Here is a 25,165-nt window from a genome sequence, read left to right as displayed (position 1 = left end):
AAATATCAACTTCTTTCAACGGTAAACAACTACGGTTTTTGCAGAACCGTGACCAACTTAGTGACGGTTTCATGGATGTTATAAGTTGATCCAAATTAATCTAATTATTAATTGCGATTAATCTTGGAATATTTTAATTTACCTCGAAAGCAACACTAATGATCTCACTGTTACTAGGAAATCCTATTGCGCAATTAGAGAATAATAAAAGATAATTTAATCAATAGAGCCAAACAATAGCTCAAATAATCTTTAGCATCAATAGGCAGGGAAAAAAATTTTTTAGGACGTCAACACTTTTTCAAAGAATCACAAAGTTGATTCTCAGCACATACAAAAGGCTGGTTAACTATATGAATATTGACCATATACGGCCCAAAATATATACTGGCAATAGTGATCACAGTTCATGTTATCAATATATATAGCAAAATAAAATTGAAATCATCAATTCTCACAACCATTTCAGAATCTCCGGAATACATAATGATAATACATAACATACGTGAAACATCAATGCAAGTACAACAGGAGCAAAATTTAGGTCTAAGTGGTGGTCTTCATCTCCAGCAGTTCAACCCCTTGACGTTTACACATTCAACCTTGATCAAAAACAAGGGGATCGAAAGCAAAGTGAGGGAAAGCGAATGGGCTCCATCCTCGGAAATAAAAGGCCTCCAACTTGTATAATGACATTATATTATTATACTTAAAAGGGATGTAAAAGAAAGCATAACAATATATAATATCAGTATCCAACATGTCCGACGAACTGTCTGCTATAGATTGAAAGCTTAACTTCCAACTTAACAGCATTAAAATATGTCTGGGTGAAAATGCCCAGGTATTGAGTTGCTTTGCTCAGCCTGGCGCAAATGCAGTTTCAATGCATAGTTGTTCACCTGCAAGAATGATTAAATCAGGATTTCTACTGATGGCTGTATCTTTAGAAGCAATTAATTCTTGTTAAATTCTTCAGGGATTAAAGAAAGTTCTTAAGCCTTTTCCATAAATTGGCATGTATATTTGCCAGTAGAAGTTTAGATTATTACAGCTGGGCGCCATCAGATGGTTTGTACGCATTCAACATAACCCCTAGGGATACCTATGAGTCAGTGAGGAAGGACACATACTGACAGTAAAACTCAAATAAAGAGAGAATAACCAAAATTAACATGAAAATAAGTCAAAAAACATGGTATAACTTTATTGGGATTCAATGAAGCCTTTAATTTCAAGTGGAGGAGACGGGCACAAAGTGACATACACAACTAATTTGAAATTAAGGTCTGTGCAACGATGATGAAGGTTATGCAAATGGCCTAATAATTATAAATATCTACGGACTCCAGATATGTTTTTCTTAATATCCAAAGATTATAAAGTTACAGCATTGACCTCAAGAGTCCGCAGCTGCTCTTGATATTGAGTCAACAACAGCTTCAATTGCTGCACCTCCCGGTTCCTCTCATCATGCTCTTTTTGACGTTCATGCTGGATGGCTACTGCTCGCTTGAGGATGACATTCTCTCGAAGAAGGGCCTCAATTTGTTCCTTAAGCATCATATTTTCCTGGATTCATAAAAATATCCGAAAACTTGGATAACACATGCTTCCATAAAACAGTAAAAAAAAAATTCATGCAGGGAAAAAGTGTTGGACAACAGCAAAAACATTTTAGATCAACCTATCGAGCATGAAGATAAGACACCATCTTTTAGTGGACAAAACAGCCATGGCTGTCTATGGTACTAAGGCTCATCGAAAGGAAAGCAATAGCACTTTGATCAGTTATATCTTAAAACTCAGAAAACCTCAAAGAGTAGATAGCAATGATATCATAACATTTTTTTCGTCATCCAACACATTTAGCATTGCTATATATTTATAAGAGAGGAAATGATACAGACCTTAAGAAAATTTTGAGCTGCTTCAACACCAGCCCGAGCACTGATAGATTTCTCCAGACTCTCCAATACTCTTGCTGCCCGGGTTCTAGCATCATCTATGCTAGTTGCGCTTATCATCTCCCGAACAAAAAAGTCCACCCATCCTGCACCATCTACAGGAAGGATGTTTTGAACTTGAGGCTCCTCCACAGGGAATGGATCCCCTTCAGTTGGTGTATCATCTGTCAATTATATAAAAGCATTATTTTCAAATTATTTAATTTAAATTAATAAAGTAAAAGAACTCAGAATCTGTTAAATAATCAAAGAGCAAATAAGCATGAAGAGCATCAAACACCAAAAATATTTCTAGAGGAATTAAATTCTGCCTGAAAAAATATGCCACCTCATCGAGTGAAAAATGATTGTGTAAATACAGCCGTTCTAGCGTAAAAATAACAAAGCATGGGTATGGCCATCATTCTTGTCGAGGTGCAACCAAGAATCAAAATGTGCAATGCTTGGTTCACAACCTCGGAAAGTACACTTCTATCCACTTCTATCGATATGGTAAGGTTCATTAACCAATTAATCTCAGCGTATATTTTTTTACCACCACACCATTATATGACTAAGCTGATACAAGACCATGTAAATATTCTGTAGCAATAACAGAAGTATTCCAGATTTCCTATCAATCTTACACAATTTTAACAAGCAATTACCTGCATCCTACTTATGATCCAAATAGTACTTAGACGGATCATTCATGCAATGCAATGGAAAATCAAGTCAACAATCCTTTGAACTAGGGTTTTTCTGACGTTTTAACCTCATACCTTCCAGAGCTATTTTATTTGCAATGAGTAGGACAATCAATACAATCATCTCAACATGTAAAATACGAAGGAACATCAAACATACATGGTAACTATGCATAGAAATATGAGACATTGAAACACAACACATGATCATGACCACAAACAGAGCAGACATACCGTTTTGAAAATTTGCATCTTCTTCAGAAGTGGAGCCCAAGTTGCCCTCGTATACAAGACGAAGCTCGTGAAGGCTCTTAACAGCAGAATCTAAGTCATCACCATACTTTTCCAAGGCATTCTCAATAAGCTGAAAATATATGTCAAATAAGAATAGTGCTTATTATTCTTCAAACATATGAGGAAGAAAACTAATGTTCGAACATTCAAAAACCCGGGGTTAAACATATCAGCTAGGAAAATAACGCAATCAATTTTATCAATGAAGCTTAAAGATACACAAAATACTTGCAAACTACATTTTTCAAGAATCCAAAAAACTACACATTTGGTAAGGGAAAAAGGATGCTAGACCCTGCTGCAAACATATCATGTCACCGTAATATAATAACCTCGAAAACAAATACAAGCAAAATTGCTAAAAGATACTTCATAAATTATTCCGATATAGTAGCGTATTTCTTTGAGCCTAAGCAGAACCAATGTGCCTTCCCCTTTTCAATAATCACAGCACCGTGACCCCCACTGTAATGAATTAAGTGCTGGCAACAAATCATCATAGGGATACAAATATGGGATTTCTAGTGATTACCAATACCACTAAAAGCGACAAAAACATAACAATAAGTTCTTTTAAAATCAATAGAAGCAAAAGAACTTGATAAAAATTGATTGAAATTTAGACAACATTCTAAACATTGAACTCAAAGCCTGAAAAAAATCGAACAAAATCAATTATTTGTAGCAAATAACAAACAACTAATAAACACACCAGATACAGCAAATCATGGATTCAAAAAAAAAAAAAAACCCTCGACCGTGAGAACATAGCATAATAAAAAATAATAGAAAAAAGCTTACCTGAGTTTCCATATCAGGAAACAAAGCCTTGAGCTGATCAAATGGAACAGGAGAAATAGGAGGTGAGTAAGAGAATCTAACAGGAGACGTGGCCGAAGAGCACCGGAACTTCTTGTAAACCGGTGGCGAAGCAGAAGTGGGCGATGTCGCTGCAGAATCGGTATCCTCGAAGAACGATCTCTTCCCACAAACAATAGCAGACATTATTTACACAATCGGATTTCAATCCAATATATTATCGTTTCAGAAAAGAAAAGAAAAAAGCAGCAGCAGAAATGAGGAGAATTCAAAACTCAAAGTGAGGAATGAATCGAAGTATACGAGAATCTGGAATCAGGGTTACGGTTAAGGGTGGATTAGGGATTCCAATGGGGTAAGAGATGTCCTTTTATTAACACTTCAGAACACCAATGCTGCATTGGGTAGCAAGCATGGGTATTTATACTGGTAGGGGATAGGACGGTGGCCACCAATAGATAATATAAAGAAAATACTAAATGGGCGATTCAGGAGATTTTTAAAAGGTCTGTAGTTGGCCGCAATGAAATAGGCCCAGTTTTAAGTGGGCTATGGAATCAAGAGTGTAAAGAATGGCCCAATTGACCCAATGAGAATGGAATGGACCGAGGTTTATCTTATTCCACAACGGTCCTTTGATACGTTTTTTGAATTTCCTAAATTATCATTACCAATAACTAAATTGGTATATTAATTATTTATTTTTCACAAACATTTGTTTTATTTAACCAATGATAAAATATATTGAAACGCGGAAGGGATCCTTATTATTTATCACAAGTCCAATGAAATTCCAAATTCAGATACTGCAATTAGGAATGAAATAAAATAAATAAATAAATTTGGATTTTCTCCTCATTCTTGATTTCTGTCAAATAAAAATAAAATATTACAAGCGCACTCTACGTCGCCCGATACATGCTCCTAGTTTTCTCATCATCTTCATTTCACATGCAGATATCCGGCAACTCCACAGCCACCATCACGGATCGCCGCCGCTGGCTTCATGACCGAAAATCCACAAGCACACATCTTATTTGAAAAGGAGTTTCCAGCAGCTGTAAGTCTTTTTATTTCATCCATCTTTTTCACCAATGGATTGCTTAGTTAGCAGAGTATGGGGAAAATGGAGCAAGTACACCTCAAGTCATAATCACCATCGCTAGTTGATGCACTTGATTTCATTGTCTGCACTTGTTCTTCTAACTTGTTCACTTGCTTCACCCAACCTTCCACCTGGGCTCGAAGAACACATCCCATTTGCTCCTGTAGAACGAGTTTTCTGCCAACACACCACCTGATGAGTACTGTCAAGATATTTGTGTCATCCTGCAAGACTTTGAAATTCGATTCTCTCTTGCGAAATTTTTTTATTCTTACATGGATAGAGCCAAATAAAATTGGTTAACAAGCAGATTTTGAAAGAAAAACAATATTATAAGGATTTGAGAGAAAATGAAAATGATTTGCTGAATGAATGCAGTTCATGAACAAAAGTTTATGATTATATTTTATAGAATTATATCCTTGTCTTGGCATATTTGAAGTTGATATGATTTTTTTATATTAAATTGATAATGAATTTATATTTGATATATAGTTTTCTTGTTATAAATTATTATAAAAAGAAAATAATTCGTCAACGTGACATAAAACCATTTGGTTCAACTCTTTTCAATCTTATTATATTGGTATCAACATTTATATTTCTCACTATCAACCAATACATTTGGTTCAACTATTCACCGATCTCCATATATTAAAAAAAATCATACCCTAACCTTTACAAATATCCATTCAAAAATAATTCGAATAAATTTATATTAAAAAAAATCATACCCTAACCTTTACAAATATCCATTCAAAAATAATTCGAATACATTTATTAAATAAAATCTTACTTAAACAATATCCCCATCCATTCACAGTCTAACCGTTGCTAAATAATGAAAATAGCTAATTCAAAATATGAAATCAATTTCGACTAAATTGCTTCGAGCTTTTAATATCAATGTTATTTCGAAATGTTACTCGAGTTTCTTCCCTAAGTTTATGTAGCGGTTGCACTTCTAAAAACAAATGATTATAGAATTTTTCTTTCCCGATCACTTCTAATACTTCAATAAGTTGATCTTTGTACCCTTTCTTGAGCAAACGTGTAGGGATGGGTCTAGTAAATAATTTTCATACTAGGATAAAAAGTATCATTTTCATTAAACCCAATTTCTGATTTTCTTTCTTTCTTTCTTTTTTAAAGGAAAAGATTCACGAGTCCTAGTCGGCGAACTGGCATAGTACAATAAAAAAGATTACCTGTATATTTTCAAAAATAAAAAAAATAAAATTTACCCATACAATCTAAAAAATGTCTTGCCAGTTGCATCTCCAAGTCCTGGGGCATTTATGTTCAAAAAATTTAATTGGGGTTGTGATTTTTAGAACCTTTGTGTTGAATTCAAATGCAACATTTCTCAAGATTCAATTGGGTCCTATTTCATTAATCGTCAATTTGATCATGGTACCATATGAGAGTTAAGATGAAGGAGATGGTGAAGTGAAAACACAGACAAAGACGAAGGTTTAGCTGATTATTATATATAATATATATTCACCAAGTGATGCATCATAAGTTGTGGAGCAAGACACATGAGCAATACACATGTTATGCATGTGTCTTGCTTAAATATGTGCATTAAATGTTAATATTTTTAAATATCAAAATCAATTATATATTATCTAAACAACGGATATTTTAGAAATCCACTAATCCACTAATGCAATAACAATTTAACTTTTCATAAACAAGAGGGACTGGTACGACAGGAAACAAAAGATTACGTTGAAGAAATTATAAAAAAGCAAATGATGAACACACTAAAATAGCACAGTGACAGCATTTTATGGAATGAAAAGAGTTGCACCAAAAAGAGTCCGGGTACTAAACATGTAAAGTTTGTACATACAGGAGATGAGAGGTCATTCAGCTGCAATAACAAGCAAAAAGAAAGTTTGATGTTCAAGGATCACCGATCACTCACACTTCTTGCTCCATACTGTACCCCTTCATACTCGATATTTCTAGTTCCTCCGCATTGAAATTGAGCTTTTACACTCAAGTCTCCCGGGTTTCTTGAGCTATGATTCTAGATATGGCTCATTTCCTACTGGGAAATGCTACAAGAAAACACAATAGAACTAAGTGGACATAACGATGAATGCACCTGTTAGAAATGCTAACAATCTAAGCCATTACACATATTAAAAAAGATTGCATCTAATGTTTCTTGTTTTATTTAATCACAAATTTAATGAACGAAATATGATATAATACGACTGAAAAAGATTGCATCTGACATTTCGTCTTTTTTAACGCAGTTTGAAGAACGAAAACTAGTATCGACTAAGTCCATCAGAGGACTTTCACCGAGCGTTGAGAATATAATCCTGTGAATTTTTCGACAGCATTAAAAAAAGGCACCCTTCCCTATCCATCCAATGGAGGAAGTGTAGAAGTGCCCTTATTGTCTCTTCCCAGTCAAGAGAATCGGGGCGTCACAATTACTAACGATTAGTGTTTCTCTCATACCTTTCTTTGTTTTTCCCTATCAAACAAGATTCCCCGTGTATCTTATCTGGCTCAATGGTTCTTGCTTCCCTACAGATCTCCAGAAGAAAACCTTTTTCTCCTCGTTGTGACAAGTTAATGGACAATGATTCTGGTAGGGAATCCTTGAAATTTTCAAAGCATTCCATGTCAAAACCCTACATACAAAAAGAAAAAATATTAATAATAAGAGTCTACTAACAAACTGAAAACGATGATATTGAATTAACCATCACGGCCACTACTCATACATCTTTAATAAGCAAATTCTTGAGATTGGGTGCACACTCGAGTAAGCTGGGTAGTAGTTCCCATCCACTAGAATTCATATTTTTTACAGCCAAAGTGACAAGATTAGGAAACCGGGGCAGTCGATGAGGCAAAAGTTGCAACATCTGCATGAAATGATGAGCATATAACAGATCGACCTTTTACAAGGGCGAGTGTAAAAATGAAGGAGCATTTATTCGAATCAAGAAGATAGAATCTCACTATGATGAACTTTTCTGACAAGAACAACTTCACGACGTTCGAGCAGACTTTTATCAGCTCAGAAGCATGTTCATTGAACTCGAATGGATATTGGGTGATACTTTGATCAAGATCTAGCTGAGCTATCTGAAGACATTTCAGGTTTTTTGCCAAATAACGATTTGACAAGAACCCACGATAGTTCAACTCTTCAAGCTTTGGAGCTTCAAGCTCGATTTTACCCTCAAGACAGTAAAAGTCATTAACTAATTTCAAAACTTTAAGGGAAGGAATGCAGATCCTAAGTATGTCTCCTGGGTAACAATAGCAATTATATACCAACAAATACTCGAGCATTGGACAGCCTTCCAGAAGAACATTTGATTCCTTATATTTCATGAATTGAATGGAGAGTATTTTAAGGTTCGGTAGATTGAACCTGCATTCAAGATTATGGTCAACAAAGTATAGAAAGAGATTCAGAGACACTATCTTGCACCCATAAAGACTGTCGAACAAAGCGTTGGCATTCTTAAGATGACGGACCCGGAGATCAATCCTCTTGGCATTAAGACGAATAGCAGCACTAACCCAATTGGAAATGCATAACCCATCACTCAAGTTTTGACAAATCAGACAGAAGGCATTGATAGAAGGAACATCAGACAAAGTGACATTTAATAATCTATTAACAAAATTCATAAAACTGATCAGATTGGTGCTGGAGGGTGATTGTTGATTTAATAATAACGAGTCATCCAGGTGGAGTCTAAGATTTGGTATGAAACAGAATAGATTTTTCCATTTGGTGGAGAGGATAGAGGTGGCAACCGCATATTTTGTGGGCAGGAACGATAGGATGTGACAGAGGATTTCATTGGGCATATCGCTTATTCTATCCATTTCATCACCATCTCGACCATCATCATCCAGGGGTTTTTCATTTACTGGTACTTTTTCAATAGACTTAAAATGCTTTTGGATTGTATCCATGTGCGAGAAACTCCAGATTGTAAACAAAGAGGGGAGAGATATCGAGGATACTTTATGCCTCGCTAAGGGTATTGCAGCTTATCTTAAATGGAGCTGTCAATTACTGCTTCTATCGTATACATCCTATTTCTTGATTTGCATCGGAATGTAGCAATCCATTAGCTCTGTTTTACTCAAGAAAATATTATGATGATTTTCCTGCGAAAAAGTATGAAATGTGCATTACACAGATGATTCTAATAAAGAAGACTTTTCATTAATATGTCAAACCTCCACGGTAGATATTAACTCAAACACTGGGCAAATTTTGTTATAAAACAAAGAAATTTAAATCTCGACAGTGTCATGAACTTGTTAAACAAACATTCCAGAATTTTATTATGGGTATAAGGCATTTGCATTGTAATACAGGACATTAAAGAAGAAAACTGAACTTTCAGACACATTATTATATGAGTAAAATAATGGTAATTCTTGTGATGTTTTTTCTTAAAACATTAAATCACGGGTCGCATTCTTGTTGAATCCAACATGCCATGATAAATTTCATTTCTGCTCTTGAAGAACATGTAAAGAAAAATAATTTTTCTAGTATGAGCATGCATGTGTGAGTGAAGCAGAGACAATGTCAATCTAATAACTAGCAAGTGGGCTTTTTTAATTCACTTTTTAACCATTCTGTCATGTCAATTTAACTACAAGAATTCAAAAACAATCTTACCTCGAACTAAATTTACATGAAGCAATTTAATAAGCATAGGTGATCAAATACGTGTTAATTAGAAACACAAACTATCTTCCAAGATTTAAAAGAAATGCACTCACAAGTGGCAGTGTTGGCAGAAAATCTTTTGAATCTTCTCCGGTTCTTCTCTTTTCCTACTATCTTCGATGGCACTCTCTTTTTTTTCTTTCCTTATAATTACTTATTCTTTTTATCCCCTTATTTCCTCTTTTATACTACCATCCTACATTCAGACACCCAGCACCACAGCAGATCCTTCTACTATCAAGGTTTCTTGGCTGCCGCTCACCGTACCCTTGAAACCACTACCCTCTCGATTTTTTCGATGAACTCCTTCAGCGAACACTTTCCCTCACTGTCTGCACATGAAAAGCAAGATACAGGGTTATACACGTGTTTCCATACAAGACACGTTTCACATGCACGAACACGTGTTTAAATAACAGCAACATGGGTGACAGGTTAGCAACTTTCACGTGACTGAACGACTGTTATACACGCACATTTCACACAAATAGAGTTTTGAAATAAAAAAGTAGGTATGTCATGGCTTCAACCTCCAATCTCTATATGTTCTTCAGGCAAGGTCACATTTTCCCTAGGTCTCTCTAACAAACTACACTTCATTTTAATCCTGCTAAGTATCGTTGACCAACCAATTAACTCCTTTGTACAACAGTCGGTTCGAACCTTGAATTTCAAGTATCTGAGTTAGTGGCAAACACTGAAAATTAAAGTGAAACGTGACAAATATCAGATTAGACATTAAAAAAACGTAAACATTAAATAATCAAGAATTGCATATATGTTTTTTCAACATGGACTTATTTATGCCTAACCAGAAAATGTAAAAGGCTTACAGCATCGCATTGCAGGGAGTCACATAAACAAAAGAAAATAGATAATTTCCACCATTACAATCAGTACTAACATTAATCAACAAGAGAGTCATATAAATAGGCGCAAAAAATTATAATCATATATGATCGCATCCACCACACTTATCATCATCTTCTATAAAACATACATGCATAAAGGAAACAGATCCCCGTTTCAAATTTTCTGTTATACTGAATTCTCTAAAAACAAATCGTTTATAAATATGAACTCAGAAGATACAACATTGGACCACAAACACGAAACTCTTACTTCAATATAGTTAATGGAATACAAGATGTGAAGCTTAGTTTGAAATCTTTAAAGCTATGCTGATATTTCATCATTCAATTCAAGACGCGAATAACTTTAATGAAAGATTCTTGACTTCAAATCATGTTTTCTTGCGCATAATATACAAAAACTTCCCCTTTGAGAACATTGTTTCTTTCATGAGTACAAACTTTATTACTACTAGATTGGATGGTAGACAGAGCCAGCTGCTAAATGCCAGTGGGAACAATCTAAATTCACATTCCCCACGACGGCATGATAATAAATTCTACTGTATAAAACAAATAAGCTTCTCATTCATCAAATATACTTGAATTCCAAACCAGGAATAATTGAGGCGCAACTCTTCTCAGCATCAAGAATCCCACGATTCCCGAAACGCGAACAAAAATGGTGAATCAAAACGGATCGATCACATGCATTCAAACAATCAATACAAAGGCATCCCACACCAAGAGGGGAAAAACAGAGAATCCACCGATTCAACTTTCTTTTGTGTAGCTAGAAACTGAACAATGCGGAGGGAATTACTACAGCCAAAGTGGGCTCTTGCTTCTTAATCAGTTACTGGCCGGGCGATGTGGGTCGGGTCTCGAATCTGAATCTGAATCTGAATCCGAATCCGGTCAGCAGGCAATACCTTTTTTTTTTCCATGATAATAACTAATAATTTGTAAAACTAAATTAATAGTAGTAAGTTAGATATAATTAATATATTAAAGTTATGACAATCATTTCAAATGAATTGTTTGACTGTGTGCATAATTAATGGATAGGGATTATTAGTTTTGGAATGGAAGGAGTAGTCACGTGGACTGCGATCAACGACGAACAACCTATCAAAATTTAAGTACTCAAAAGAAAGTAGAAGTATTATTTTTTCTATTAAAAAATACAGTTTTGTTCAACTCACAATTATGTTCAATTTACCTTCATTTTTCAATAGTCCACAAATTATTTACCAAAAAAGTGGTAACACTGAATCTTTCTTTCTTTCTTTCTTTAAACCAATAATTTCTAATTTTTTTTTAAAAAACACACCAATAATTTCTAAGGAAAGCTCACTAGCCAGGCCGCTTCACCCAAGAGCCATTGTAGTCCAGAAGAGGATTCTCTTTATAAACCGATTTTTCGGGCAGGATCTTTTTAGATCTTGTCTAAAATGAAATGAAAATTCTGAATATTCGAAAGCCAATGAAATCTAAAAATGGGCTCCAAATTGCATCTGGTTTATAAACGATATAAATATTTCAAACAAAACAACATACACATTCAATCATGACTCACAAGCTTCATGAAGCCGATTAAAAAAGGAGAGCAAACTGTGGTGTTATTGTAATCAAACATGTTAAGAGTCAGAATCTTGTTATTCTTCTATATTTACACCACAACATTACGATATGCAAAATTTAAACGTGCTGGCCTCACTCCCTCCCCTTCACTTAATCCATATCACGGCAGAGATTTGACTAAGAAGCTGTGGCCAGAGGAGGCCAATGAGATCCTTCTTCCAAAAACTTGGATGATGCGCTAGTTATCCCCAGTCCATATTCGCTTTTCGACAACTCCTCTTCATCGTCATCAACCACATCCCACAAAAATCGAGCATATGAAGCTAGCACATAGCTGCAGTTGACAAGTAAGTAAATATGCAGAAAAACATTAACCTTCCATGGCTTCATCGTTTAGGAACTTTACACACCATATTTTGCCTAGTCCTAGTGATATTTTAAACAGGGATTTAAAGCCAGTATGAGCGACTGGTGCCCAAGTGGCTTGCAACCTTATTTCATGATCAAGGATACAAAACCAACATACCAAAATTTAATGAAGTCTCATTACACAGAGATGAAAGTTGAGACTCAAATGCACCATCCAGAAAATTTGAGGAATGTCGTAACAATGAAAATGATGTCGACCAATAAATTCACTCATTAGAGATTTATACGCGCTTCAATTTCATCATGTTTGGGGCAAAACTTACATGCTTTTTGTATTTATTAAACATGTGTTGTATTGACCATGGAGCATTTGAAGTACCATTGAGAAGCTAATAATAAACATATCAGTAAAACAAACTTATCATTCGAGATAGGAATGTCGAATTTTCAATGTGACTGAAGGAAAGAGTAAACCAAACTTATTAGTCAAGATAATAATCTACAATCTTGGAGTAGCCACAGAGAAAAGTATCTGATCAAGAAAATATCAATGGTAACTTCAAGCTTACCAATCATTAGGGTCGGATTTTACAGCTTGATCGAAATAAGCCTCGGCTCTTTCAGCATCCTTTTGTGTTTGCCATATTAAATCAGCATAGAGTGATAACACATTGGCATCATTTGGGTTGGCTAAAATCGCCCTTCCGCAATACTCTTCTGCTTTAGCAAAGTCTCCCTTAACCTTTAACACACAATAAAATCTAAAATCAATACCTAAAGAAAATTTTTTGCATAACTTGATGAATTAAGCCAACGTTTGTTATTTTCCGGATGGTAAAGTATCAGCTGACGCAGACCCCAGATATAAAACAAGAACGCGATTTTGTGTATTCATGTGGTGGGAACTTTCAATTTCAGAAAAGTTTCACAAAAGGCATTATAAACAAGCTATGAAACAAAACTTCATCTTAATACATTTTGCAGAATGTCCTCGTGATGATCACTACAAGCACAAACTATAACCTAAGAAAATGATAACGAGATTAAAAAAAATCCCTAGCGAGCACAAGCTAAAAATCCAGCTCTAAAATATCATAGAAAACAGGACAGGGCGTCTAGAATTATAGAACTTTCAAATTTAATCTCTGCACCACTCTATGTTGCGTAAGCTAACGTGGTGGGTGCAATTAAACACGAAAACTAATCATTGTAAAAACAAAATCTTTAAGATAACCAGATAAAGTGAGAACCACCTTCAAGAATTTAGCATAATTTGCCAGCAAAAGAGCATTCCCGGGATTGGCTTTAATCATCATCTCATAATACGCATATGTGCTATCTTGCCCATTCCAGCTTCCTGAATCCTGCGAACCAGATCCATCATAAGATCCTCTACCACCACCACAACTCGTGCCGCCGCCAACCAACGGCATCAGCGGCATCCTCTCCCTTTCCGCTACAGCATAACAGCCCTCGGTCGCCATCGACTCACCCAATCCAGAGCTCGACAGCAAAATGGACCCCATATTCAGCGGTTTTTTCCTCTCCGTTACCTTCTTCGGTAGCATCAAGCTCTTCTTCGGCTTCAATGGGTCCTTGAGATCTGATTCTAATGCAGACCACGCCGGAGTGCATCTTACCGGGCTATCTTCACAATGAAGCGACGCCATAAAGCATACAGATCCGGTACGCGTCAATTGGGGCAGGGCATTGGCTTCCGGGGACGACCCGGATGTTGAGTTGGGTAGCCATGAGTTCAAGACTGGTGAGGAAGAGCTCCTCAGCAACATTCTTTTCGTTTGATTAATTTCTTATTCTCGCTAATAACGAGGTAGGATTCTCTAGTAGATATAAGATATGGCCAGAAGGAGGCGGTGCTCCGCCGCGTTGAGCAGGGGAGGCCGGTGGCTGGAGTCAGGTTTTATAGGAGATTTTGAAGAAGTGGCTGAACGGTGGCCGTGTGATTCTGGACAGATTTTTATTTCTTGATTGATCATTATGGAGTAGTTTATGAAAATAAATAAATTATGATAAAAAAAAATATTTTTTATAGGGATTTCAAAAATTATTGATTGGCTTGTGGGTTACATTGATTGCACATGGTTTATATATATCACACACACACATCATAACAATTATCTTTTATTAAAAAAACATCATTAAAATAATAGATTCAGTGCTGCAAATTGTTCAATTTTTAAAGATAATTTCTCTTTTAAAATAAAAAAATAGACATAAAACATGAACGACAACAACAAAAAAGAGAAATATATAGTGTATCCAGTGATAAAGACTGTTTTCCAAGCAAATAAGAATGGCAGATTAGAAAGAAACAGAAGAAAACAACTCCATCACGATATTTAGTAAAATGGTGGTCCGCCAATCAAGATTTCTGTGTTATTTCTGGTGGAGAATCAAACTACTCAACACCATGTCATTGCGATTTTATCAAGATTTTTGTAGCATGATAATGATAAAGACAAGCAGACCACCCTAATTCATTCAACACAAATGTTATTTTCAAGTGCGCGTGCGTGTGTATATTTACTTGAAATAAATTTATCAATATACACTTGTCTTTCATCGCATGACATAAATTACTAAAATCCTAGCTCAACCAAGGAAAAACTCAGTTGCATGAAAAGAGAAATGGTCTACTTGTAAGAATGTATGTCATCTAAAAAGTCATAATATTAAAACTCATGCTATCCTCACTTGTATTAGCATGTGTACACACACACACACAAACACACACACACACTACATAAAAGCTTACTGAACTATATCCTAAATCATGATCACTTGTTTGTTCTGCCGTTAATATTCCTACCATCACAAGCAGGAGACCAGAAGAAATGAAACATCCAGAACAGCAGTAACAGAGATTTGGAAAGTATTCTAAAATCTTCCAAAAATTGCTGCAAGACCTGGGCAAAGTGCAAGAGAGATCCTTGAAAAGTACAACACAGTGATAAAAGAGAATCCTGGTTATAAGATAACCAAAAGACACTGAATAGGTTAAAAAAATTTTGTCATACAAGTTAAGAAATTATCACTATAATAGTAAACAGCAGTTGCTCCCCCGTTGATGTTGCACATTTTTAATAAAGAATGTGACGATATTTTGTGTAAACAGCGGGATGTGTTGATGTAAACTGGAAATTGGACAGTTCAGGACACCAACTGGAACCAAGATGGTTATAGAGGTAAACACTATGTTGAGACTGAAGATGGTGGCTAGCAAGAAGATGAGATAAGAATGAAAAGGAACTGATTCATATTCGTATAGATTCGGCCAGTATATACCATGGATTGTTGTATCTGGTTGATAAAAGATGAGCTCTCAAAATTTATCGAAATGTCATAATAGCATGATAGTGACTGCGAGTGATAAGTGTGATAAATGCCTGATTTCTTTAGATATTGTTGAACTTTCCATAACCATATCCATGGTGGTTTCTAAATGGGTGATTTCGGAAGCGAATTTATGGTCCAGTTATAACCATGTGCAAGTGTAAAACAGGTTCACAACACAAAAGTATTGTACGCTTTTACATATACACAAATCCAAATGTTTCTTTAATTTCATTAAAAAAAACATCCCACTATGTTGATCAACGGAGTGCAAATGCTGGGCAGGACACCTGAGAATTCAAGCGATTTGTTCATGGAAAGCAGAGCTTTGGAGTCACCACCAGTTAGGAACTCATGCAATCATAGCAACTGTTGTTGGGATACCATTGGTCCAATGGTTCCGGCGAAGTGGTTCAAAGAAAATTTATGCATAGAAAGATCCGGCAAAATTTGCTACACCATGAGTCCACAATCAATTTTAATCCTTGAATTTAAATCACGTCATCACTAGTCAACCTCACGCTACTTTAGACCAAAACTATTAATCATGCAATCTTGCTCCGGACCATAATTTATCCAGATTCAGATGGTTTGACAATCAAAATAATTCAATATAGCTGCGAATGAAAGATTACGGAACACAACAGTACCTCGCTTCAGTATTTCTTCACACTGTCAAATTAAGAATTATGATTTCCTAATTTTGGTTTTGCTCTTAACAATCTTGGTTAGGAATACCTCGGATAATCAATTTATAGCCTAGCTTCGATTTTTTAAAAAATAAATATATCGTTGTCATATTTTCACTTTTTTATTTTTTGGAAATCACATCTTTCGAACGCTATCGTTAATTCAAATGTTGATTATTGATTGCTTCGGTTTCTTCAGACATTTGCGTTTGTAGATTCTTGTTTTTTTTTTTTTTTTTTTTTTTTTTTTTTTTTTTTTTTNAGAGGGATTCTTGCTTATAGTGTGGAAGAAGTGAGAATTGCGGCGAGTACTGGAGCTTCTAACTTATGCAAGTTTTGCTTAAATACATTCTACATTCTGTGCTCGAAATAACTCCAAGAAAATTATGCAGTGCCTAACGTCGGTTGATTCTGATAACATGTGGCCTAAACCAACTTTCAGAGTGAACGAAACGAAAGGGCGAGTATAAGGTGGGTTTTCTCCAAAACAGAAGATCTTTTACCGCAGCCACCGGTGGCAATTGAAGAAGTATCCATACCGCGTCAATAGCATTTGTCATGATTTGCCAACTCAGGTAACATGCAGAGATGCTCAAGCAAGACTGCCCAGGGCCCTAGCTTTTTCCCTTAATATGTACTTCTGAACCTTACCGGTTGAAGTTCTCGGTAGATCACCGATAACAACGGTCCTCGGTGCCATATAATGAGGCAAATGGTCCCTGCAAAAGTTCATTACATCTTGAGGATCGACGTCAAATCCATCCTTTAACTTCACAAATGCACAGGGAGTCTGCCCCCAGTGGTTATCAGGTCTTGCTACAACAGCTGCTTCAAGAACTGCTGGATGCCGGTACAAAACTGTTTCGACTTCAATCGAGCTTATATTCTCCCCGCCCGAGATTACTATATCTTTTGACCTGTCCTTCACTTCTATGTACCCATCTTCATGTTTTACACCAAGATCGCCACTTCTAAACCATCCACCCGCAAAGGCTTCTTGGGTAGCTTTAAGGTCTTTTAGGTATCCGCTCATTACCGTGTTCCCGCGAAACATAATTTCACCCATTGTTGCACCATCTTTTGGAACACTCTTCATGGTAGTAGGATCTTTCACATCAACTTCCTCCAAGCCAAAATGCTCCACTCCTTGCCTTGCTTTAAACCTGAACCGCTCCTCGGGAGGCAAAGAATCCCATTCGGGTTTCCACATGCATGACGTACCAGGCCCATAAACTTCCGTCAGCCCATACAAGTGTGAAACCCGAAAGCCCAGCTCTTCTATCTTGGAAAGGATTGAAGGTGGTGGTGCTGCACCACCGGTCATTATGTTGACTTTGTGAGGAAGTTGCTTTTGATCGCTTGAATTAATAATCATGTTTAATACTGTGGGTGCTCCACTCATATGTGTAACATGATGAAGCACAATACTGTTAAAAATTTCCTTAGGCTTAACTTGCCTGAGGCAGATATTGGTGCCACCCAAAGCTGCTAGCCCCCAAATAAGGCACCACCCGTTACAGTGAAACATTGGCACCGTCCAAAGATAGACAGGCATAGACCCCATACCGTGCATAGATGTTGTAGCAAGTGCATTTATATATGCGCCTCGATGGTTATAAACCACCCCTTTTGGTCTAGACGTCGTGCCGGAGGTGTAGTTAATACTGATGGGGTCCCACTCAGTTTCTGGTCGTCTGGCGACAAACTCACCATCTCCACTTGCCAAGAACGACTCGTACTCATGGATATCGGGAATATCATACGAAGGAGATGGATTATCACGTTCGGGGATGATTACTAGAATTGGTGGTTTGATTTTGTATTCTGATGTGAGAGTATGTAATGCTTGTTGAGCGATACGAAGTAATTGGTGGTAGACAAAGATAATCTTGGTTTCAGAATGGTGCAACAGGGCCGAAATCATGGTGGAATCGTGGCGAGTGTTCAATGTGCAGAGTATGGCTCCGGCCATTGGCACGGCAAAATGCAATTCTTGCATTGCTGGTACGTTAGGGGCCAGGGTTGCTACCTGTTCTAAGAGCACAGCATTGAGAATCCAAGATTAAAAAGAGAAACATTGCAGAGACAGAAAATCAGCCAAGCAAAACCATACACCAAAAACCTCTTAGCGTTTGAAATACAAACTAGACTCGATAAAAATTCAATAATTTCAAATATAAAGAAAATATTTATATCGTCTTGAACTAAAAAAAATCGTAGTTAGTTTAGTTAATTGGACGGCCTTAATCCCGGTCCCTGTGTTTCTATATCAATATATGCACGTTGGGATTATTGTATTCACATCTCCAATATTTATTCAAAATCAAATACAGTAAGTACACGAGAGGTGAATGCAATAATTCAAAAAACGAAGTGAGTTCTATTTGTTTTAAATAATTTTTCAAGTAAAGTTACCCAGTTCATGATTCCACAAGTGCACACAGAAGTTAATTACCACGTCGAATCTAGAAATCCCTAGCTGGGTCATCGCAGAGGCAAGCTTTACACACCTCAGATGAGTCTCTTCCCAACTGCATTTGTAGCTACCGCACACAACCGAAGTTCTATCTCCATAAACCCTCGCAGCTCTCTCCAGAAAGCTAATCGGCGTTAAGGGCACGTAATTCACCGGACATTTCACCAAACCCTCGAATTTTTTCCGCGACAGATCTTCGAGATTTGTAGTCAATTCACATAAGTTGCGGGAATAATTATTACCTGACGAGTGTACTATGCTTGTTACGCCATTGAAGAAGATCCGACGAGACATCAGGTGTGAGATACGCCGGCGGAGAAAGAGATTCATTTTCTTAAGATTTGATTGGTAAAAAACCAAGACTTCGAATAATAATTGATTGGTAGATTAGCATCAAAGTTTCTTTAAAGAGATGCCTTCGTTGGACGTATACTCCGCAGACTTATCTGCATCGTAGTCATTGAATCTTCGTAGATGATTTGATATTGGCTTGAAAAGTGAGTCAAACTGGAGTTTTTTTAATTCTCGGGGTGTCTGTTAATTATTTATTAATTAATTAATTAACAATGTTAGTCCTTAAATGTCAGTTTAAAGTAAAATATTTTTTCAAATTACTGTGATTTTAAAAATATTTAAAATTATCAGCAAAAAATGTACACTCAAAATATTTATTAATGCTTATTAAATGATTTTACTGAATTTTTAAAATTGTATTATTCAAAATATTATAGTTACTGATTCGATCTCAAGTTAAAATAATAACAGTATTAGTATATTTTTAGTTGTCACTCGAATAAAAATATATATTTATTTCATATTATTTAGAACGATAATGTTAAAATTATTAGATATATTATTATAAATTGATAATGTTTTATCAAATATAATATCTTTCAAGATATTAGAGTATGTAGTCGGTCTAAAATACTATCAGATTATTAATAAATTTGTTTTTTTTAGTCGGCTTGTTATTGCGTGAATTGCATAATTGAAATGTCACAACTAACGATTTTGATATATTGCCAAAAACTTGTGTGAGACGGTCTAACGGATCGTATTTGTGAGACGAATATCTTATTTGGGTCATCCATGAAAAAGTATTAATTTTTATGCTAAGAGTATTACTTTTTATTGTGAATATCGGTAGAGTTTACCCGTCTCACAAATTAAGATCCGTGAGACGATCTCATATGAGACCCACTCTATCAGTATATTTGAGATCTAATTCATACTTAGAGAAAAAAATAATATTTTAACATACAAAAATAATTTTTTATGAGTTAATCGGATAAAAGACATGTATCACAAAATTAATACGTGAGAGAGTCTCACATGATTTTATGTACATAATTAATAACAATACAATGTTTTCAAAACATTGATATCTTTAACGTCTATTTCAAGTAAAAATCGAAATAAATTTATCAAGAATTTAAAAATTAGTAATCAATTTATTATAATAGCCAAACCAAGTCAACTCAATTCATAAATATATATTTGTGAAATCGTCACGCAAATAAATCTACTCAAAAAACTATTGTTATATATCTCAATCAATGAATCTCGAGACTTGAGCTGGATTAGTCCCCGTAATAGTCTCTACTTCAAACTAAAGCTATTTAAAATTGCAAACGAATTTTATTTTGGAAATTTGGGAGAAGGTCACTCAAAAAACTCTTAAATTTTATAACTTCGTGTCAGTGACATGATTTTTAATTGTTTGATTATTTTTATTAATTATATTATGATTACTAAAATGCACTCGTTATTATATATTAATTAGTAATATATTCTTACAATAATTAAAATAAATAAATAAATAAAATTTCTAGAATTTAAAAAATTATAATTATATTAATTATTAAATTTTCACTAATTGTAATTTCCGAAAACAACTACAAAATCAATTAATATCATAGAAATAATTAAATTTTATATAAATATACATTTATTGTGACAATTAAAACAGTGATACAAAATTGTGTTAAACAACGACTAATAACAACTATAGTATTATGGTTAAAAATATTATTATAATAATAATAATTATAATGTGATCAATAATAATTAAATTATTTATAATATTAGTCAAATTAAAATTTATATCTGTATATTACTAAATTTGTTTAATTTATAATTATTTTAAATTTTAAGATATTAAATAAAAATTTAAATTAATCAAATATCATCAATTTTCCCTAAGATTATATAAATATCAACAAGAGTTTAATAATACACACTACAAAAAAAAAAACACGGCTAACCGTCGCCTAAAGGGTTAGGCGACGGTTGTAACGACGGTTTGGTGATCCGTAACCGGAAGTCGCGTCGCCTTCCCTCAGCGACGGTTTCTCAATAACCGTTACACTGTAGTGACGGTTTTGTCGAACAAGACCGTCGCTAAGTTAGCAACGGTTTGTCAAACAGTCGCTAATATAACGACGGTTTAGTTAAACCGTCGCTTATAGTAGCGACGGTGTTTATCACAATACCGTCGCTATACTAAGCGACGGTTATATAAAAACCGTCGCTTTAGCGACGGAATTTGACATAGCCGTCGCTATAGTAAGCGACGGTGTAATATACAACCGTCGCTATATTTAGCGACGGTTTAAGAAAAACCGTCGCCTTTTTCTATTATTTTTTTTTAAAATTTCCCTTAAATATGTATAAAAATATATTGTGTCCAGTACAATTGAAAAAAAAATAACAAAATTTGAGAAATGTAATCATATTACTAATCCACAAAGGTTAATGAAAGTGTTTGGTACAAATGTCGTAAAAAAAATCAAAAAAAACTATCCTCAGGTGACTGGGTCTCGTCATCGTCGTCATCTCCATCCCCGTACCCCTGCGTCGGAGGAACATAACTTTGTGATAATCTGTGGGTACGAGATGAAGAAGCAACTGATGCGCCACGTGATCTGTGAGAAGTGCCTGGTCCAAGCAGCGTGCGGCCTGATGTATGTGCAGTAGCTCCCTGTGACATGCCTGCAACTAAGACTCGGACCTGCTCTTCTAGTGACACCATGCGATCTCTCAGCATGGCGTTCTCCGCCTCTGTTGCCTGCATCCTCTCGTAAAGTTCATCGTTACGGCGTAACGATGAGTCTAGAGTCTGCCGCATGTCTGCCATCTGCTGGGACTGAGACGACTGACTGACACCCGATGACCCACCACGTCTACCCGGAGCCATCTCATCTGGATATAAGGTGTTGGCCATCGACCCACACCCGTACATCCTCCCATTCTTATTCCCCCCAACCACACTCTTGAACATGTTGTTCACTGACCGCGGGCTGGGAACAGCATGCTCTGATCCATCATCTACAGGGGTCATCGACTCAGCCATGTAGCGCTCCATCTCCTCCTGTGATGTTGATAAAAAAATGAATCATATCGATTATTCTTAATGTAAACGTTAATGTGAATAATGATATAGCTCCCATGACGTTGGATCTCTGCCATGTCGTGCTCGCTAAAATAAACTCATTAATGGTAAAACATTAACATATAAGCTCATTAATTGTAAAACATTAATATATATGTGTGTGTGTGTGTGTTAAAGTACAACTGAAAAGTAATAAACTGTAAGAAATACCAAATCTTGTCCGTGAGTGCTGTACGTCTTCGCACCTGCAATATGTTTCGTCGTCCCTGTACCTCGACCTGCAGGCTCGCTGTTCCTGTTGGCCTTGTTCTTCGCGGCTCTGTCCTGCCAATCCTGTTGCTGCCAGGTAGCAGTCCAAGCAGCCCATCTCTCAGGCGTGACCGTCTGTGGATGATGGCCACTAGTCCTCCAGCCGTGAATGGTCTGGCGGTAAAGGGTGGCAGTGGTACGGAACCACAAGTCCCGTACCTGAGCATCAATGTCAGCAGCCCATGTATACCTCGTCTGCAATATTTTTTTTAAGTTAATCGTTTAATAAAAATTGAAACATATTTACTAATAGTAATTGTTTTAATAAATACTTACATAGAACTGCTCCCAGTACCACTGTCGCTGCTCAGGTGTCACATACCTCCACGACCAGCCGGGATCACATGTCTGCAGTGAGAACTGAGCCGATATGTATCTCGAGACACGACTATTATGTGGGAAAAATCTATAACCAGGAAAAAATGTCGTCGTAATCTTTTTTGTAAAAGAATTCAATAATTAGAACAAAATAATTTCAAATAATTACTTTAAGTTTAAAAAAAATTTACTTACATCCCATTCCTGATGGTGAGCTCAATCCTGTTATCAGGCGGTGGAGGAGGAGGGGAATCATCGCGATGTCCAGACATAGTGTGTAAACTGCAAACCCAAAAATTTCGTTAATATAAAGACTTTAGATAATGAATAAAAGTTTTGAACATTCAATACACAATATTAAACATTTAGTACACGGAAATTTATATTAATCGTTGTGAAACAAACCTAGTCACTCGGCTTCCTCAAAATATTTGTTTCGACACTTCTTACGGTTGCATGGACATCGTAATTTCCCATCCAATAAACACTCAGGATGACTTAGTGCAAATGACACAAATGTCTCAACACCAACACAAAATTCACTACTCAAGAACCCATTCTCCAACCTACGATACATCCAAATTCTATCTGTGTTATCCATTGAAGCCTACAAGTTTTTAAATATGAAAAAAAATCATGCATTATTTACAAAATAAATAATCTATTACGCTAAAATTCATAAATCAGATACTACGTTAAAATTCATAAATAAACTACTACGTGAAAATTAAAATTTCATATCTTGTAAAGAAAACGCTTTAAAAACCTGATGTGCGCGAAGATTTGCAGATCCACGTAACGTTGGAAGATCACACACCGACGAGCAAATTTACGAAATTATATAGTCTCGCTAATACCAGAGAAGAAAGGCGAAAATCGATGACGAAAATGTTTGCGAACCTCAGTATATAAAGAATCATAGCGACGATTTTTTTCATAAACCGTCGCTACTAATTTAAACCGTCGCTCATTGCGACGATCGGCGACGGTTTATGCAAGCCATCGCTAGTAGCGACGGGTATTTATATCCGTCGCTACTAGCGACGGTAAACAAGACCCGTCGCCGTATATTGCGACGGGTAAAAAAACCGTCGCCTTATATGGCGACGGACTTAAATATAAACGTCGCCAAAGGTGACGGTCATAAAATCCGTCGCCTAATATGGCGACGAGTTGGTTCGAGCCGTCGCAATATTAGCAACGGTTTGAAATAACCCGTCGCTGAAATAGCGACGGGTATGATAAACTGTCGCTACAATAGCGACGTGTTTTGATAAACCGTCGCTTATTTTTGGAAGCGACGGTTGNGTTCGCGAACCTCAGTATATAAAGAATCATAGCGACGATTTTTTTCATAAACCGTCGCTACTAATTTAAACCGTCGCTCATTGCGACGATTTTTTATACACCGTCGCCGATCTAGATCGGCGACGGTTTATGCAAGCCATCGCTAGTAGCGACGGTAAACAAGACCCGTCGCCGTATATTGCGACGGGTAAAAAAACCGTCGCCTTATATGGCGACGGACTTGAATATAAACGTCGCCAAAGGCGACGGTCATAAAACCCGTCGCCTAATATGGCGACGAGTTGGTTCGAGCCGTCGCAATATTAGCAACGGTTTGAAATAACCCGTCGCTGAAATAGCGACGGGTATGATAAACTGTCGCTACAACAGCGACGGGTTTTGATAAACCGTCGCTTATTTTTGGAAGCGACGGTTGTATTAAAAACCGTCGCTACTGTAGCAACGGTTTTTCTAAACCCGTCGCTATACTTGCGACGGTTTTTCCTACAACCGTCGTGATCTCATCATTTTTTTGTAGTGACGTAGCGACGGTTTTTCTAAACTCGTCGCTATACTTGCGACGGTTTTTCCTACAATCGTCGTGATCTCATCATTTTTTTGTAGTGACATATAGTGCAGGTTGATACGGGCTAAACAAGCTTAATTATGAACATCAAACATATGATAAATAAAATATTAAAATCCAATCATCCCTAAACACTAATAATAAAAAAACAAACTCCGTTCCAGTAAGTTTGGATATGTTTTTTCAAATGGTTTTGCATTGGTTTTTCAGTCGGTCGGTTTGGTATAAAACGGAGTCTTCAATTAGTTTGGTATAATCAAATAATATTCTTGTCCCAATAACAAGAATTAAATATGATTGATTAGTCTATTTCCTTTTGCAAAACCCGGAAAAGGTTAGTCCTTT

General features: G+C 36.1%; 5 protein-coding genes and 1 long non-coding RNA gene across 10 annotated transcripts in view; all 6 read right to left on the bottom strand.

The window, feature by feature from the left end:
* Positions 1-430: 430 nt before the first annotated feature.
* LOC140978312 (uncharacterized) lies at positions 431-4,165 on the bottom strand. The gene is made up of 5 exons (XM_073443232.1): positions 3,749-4,165; positions 2,888-3,017; positions 1,911-2,131; positions 1,399-1,572; positions 431-902 (listed from the first exon to the last, which is right to left on the bottom strand). Exons 1-5 carry the CDS (start codon positions 3,950-3,952, stop codon positions 816-818), a joined length of 816 nt encoding a protein of 271 aa, XP_073299333.1. The 5' UTR covers positions 3,953-4,165; the 3' UTR covers positions 431-815.
* Positions 4,166-6,533: 2,368 nt separating this feature from the next.
* Positions 6,534-8,834, bottom strand: LOC140978629 (F-box/LRR-repeat protein At4g14103-like). Of its 2 annotated transcripts, none has more exons than XM_073443811.1 (4): positions 7,863-8,834; positions 7,622-7,765; positions 7,353-7,528; positions 6,534-6,940 (listed from the first exon to the last, which is right to left on the bottom strand). In XM_073443811.1, the coding sequence occupies exons 1-4, from the start codon at positions 8,832-8,834 to the stop codon at positions 6,928-6,930; spliced, it is 1,305 nt and encodes a 434-aa protein (XP_073299912.1). In that variant the 3' UTR covers positions 6,534-6,927. The 2 variants fall into 2 exon arrangements, with proteins under 2 accessions (XP_073299912.1, XP_073299913.1); XM_073443812.1 differs by having other exon boundaries at positions 6,534-6,930.
* Positions 8,835-11,957: 3,123 nt separating this feature from the next.
* LOC140978314 (uncharacterized) overlaps positions 11,958-25,165 on the bottom strand; it is a 36,278-nt gene continuing 23,070 nt past the window's right edge. The window contains exon 2 of the long non-coding RNA XR_012175554.1: positions 11,958-12,071. This is a non-coding gene — a long non-coding RNA (uncharacterized lncRNA). The remainder of the gene's footprint in view (positions 12,072-25,165) is intronic.
* On the bottom strand, positions 12,054-14,379 carry LOC140978311 (uncharacterized). Its single transcript, XM_073443231.1, has 3 exons — positions 13,664-14,379; positions 12,980-13,152; positions 12,054-12,375 (listed from the first exon to the last, which is right to left on the bottom strand). Exons 1-3 carry the CDS (start codon positions 14,198-14,200, stop codon positions 12,219-12,221), a joined length of 867 nt encoding a protein of 288 aa, XP_073299332.1. The 5' UTR covers positions 14,201-14,379; the 3' UTR covers positions 12,054-12,218.
* Positions 16,736-19,455, bottom strand: LOC140978308 (isovalerate--CoA ligase AAE2-like). 4 transcript variants are annotated; one of them, XM_073443225.1, is made up of 2 exons: positions 18,869-19,455; positions 16,736-18,487 (listed from the first exon to the last, which is right to left on the bottom strand). In XM_073443225.1, the coding sequence occupies exons 1-2, from the start codon at positions 19,257-19,259 to the stop codon at positions 17,046-17,048; spliced, it is 1,833 nt and encodes a 610-aa protein (XP_073299326.1). In that variant the 5' UTR covers positions 19,260-19,455; the 3' UTR covers positions 16,736-17,045. The 4 variants fall into 4 exon arrangements, with proteins under 4 accessions (XP_073299326.1, XP_073299328.1, XP_073299327.1 ...); XM_073443227.1 differs by having other exon boundaries at positions 16,736-18,482; positions 18,964-19,227; XM_073443226.1 differs by having other exon boundaries at positions 16,737-18,482; positions 18,909-19,453.
* Positions 22,351-23,249, bottom strand: LOC140978898 (uncharacterized). The gene is made up of 4 exons (XM_073444137.1): positions 23,143-23,249; positions 22,906-23,035; positions 22,531-22,824; positions 22,351-22,407 (listed from the first exon to the last, which is right to left on the bottom strand). The coding sequence occupies exons 1-4, from the start codon at positions 23,217-23,219 to the stop codon at positions 22,351-22,353; spliced, it is 558 nt and encodes a 185-aa protein (XP_073300238.1). The 5' UTR covers positions 23,220-23,249.

The sequence above is a fragment of the Primulina huaijiensis genome, chromosome 6, assembly GCF_012295235.1.
Source record: "Primulina huaijiensis isolate GDHJ02 chromosome 6, ASM1229523v2, whole genome shotgun sequence".
NCBI classification, from domain to species: Eukaryota; Viridiplantae; Streptophyta; class Magnoliopsida; order Lamiales; family Gesneriaceae; genus Primulina; species Primulina huaijiensis.
This window is presented reverse-complemented; position numbering and strand designations above follow the sequence as displayed.

Excerpts from the sequence above, each read along its gene's own strand:
- LOC140978312 (XM_073443232.1), bottom strand. The coding sequence starts at position 3,952 with ATGTCTGCTATTGTTTGTGGGAAGAGATCGTTCTTCGAGGATACCGAT. Across the intron at positions 3,018-3,748 it reads TTCCTGATATGGAAACTCAG|CTTATTGAGAATGCCTTGGA; the intron begins GTAAGCTTTTTT and ends ATATATTTTCAG. Across the intron at positions 2,132-2,887 it reads AGATGCAAATTTTCAAAACG|ATGATACACCAACTGAAGGG; the intron begins GTATGTCTGCTC and ends TATAATTGACAG.
- LOC140978629 (XM_073443811.1), bottom strand. The coding sequence starts at position 8,834 with ATGGATACAATCCAAAAGCATTTTAAGTCTATTGAAAAAGTACCAGTA. Across the intron at positions 7,766-7,862 it reads TGTCAGAAAAGTTCATCATA|ATGTTGCAACTTTTGCCTCA; the intron begins GTGAGATTCTAT and ends CATTTCATGCAG. Across the intron at positions 7,529-7,621 it reads AGAATTTGCTTATTAAAGAT|GGTTTTGACATGGAATGCTT; the intron begins GTATGAGTAGTG and ends TTTTGTATGTAG.
- LOC140978311 (XM_073443231.1), bottom strand. The coding sequence starts at position 14,200 with ATGTTGCTGAGGAGCTCTTCCTCACCAGTCTTGAACTCATGGCTACCC. Across the intron at positions 13,153-13,663 it reads ATTATGCTAAATTCTTGAAG|GTTAAGGGAGACTTTGCTAA; the intron begins GTGGTTCTCACT and ends TGTGTGTTAAAG. Across the intron at positions 12,376-12,979 it reads AAATCCGACCCTAATGATTG|CTATGTGCTAGCTTCATATG; the intron begins GTAAGCTTGAAG and ends TGTCAACTGCAG.
- LOC140978308 (XM_073443225.1), bottom strand. The coding sequence starts at position 19,259 with ATGAATCTCTTTCTCCGCCGGCGTATCTCACACCTGATGTCTCGTCGG. Across the intron at positions 18,488-18,868 it reads CTTGTGGAATCATGAACTGG|AACAGGTAGCAACCCTGGCC; the intron begins GTAACTTTACTT and ends CTGTGCTCTTAG.
- LOC140978898 (XM_073444137.1), bottom strand. The coding sequence starts at position 23,219 with ATGTCTGGACATCGCGATGATTCCCCTCCTCCTCCACCGCCTGATAAC. Across the intron at positions 23,036-23,142 it reads CTCACCATCAGGAATGGGAT|ATTTTTCCCACATAATAGTC; the intron begins GTAAGTAAATTT and ends TCCTGGTTATAG. Across the intron at positions 22,825-22,905 it reads GGTACTGGGAGCAGTTCTAT|ACGAGGTATACATGGGCTGC; the intron begins GTAAGTATTTAT and ends AAAATATTGCAG.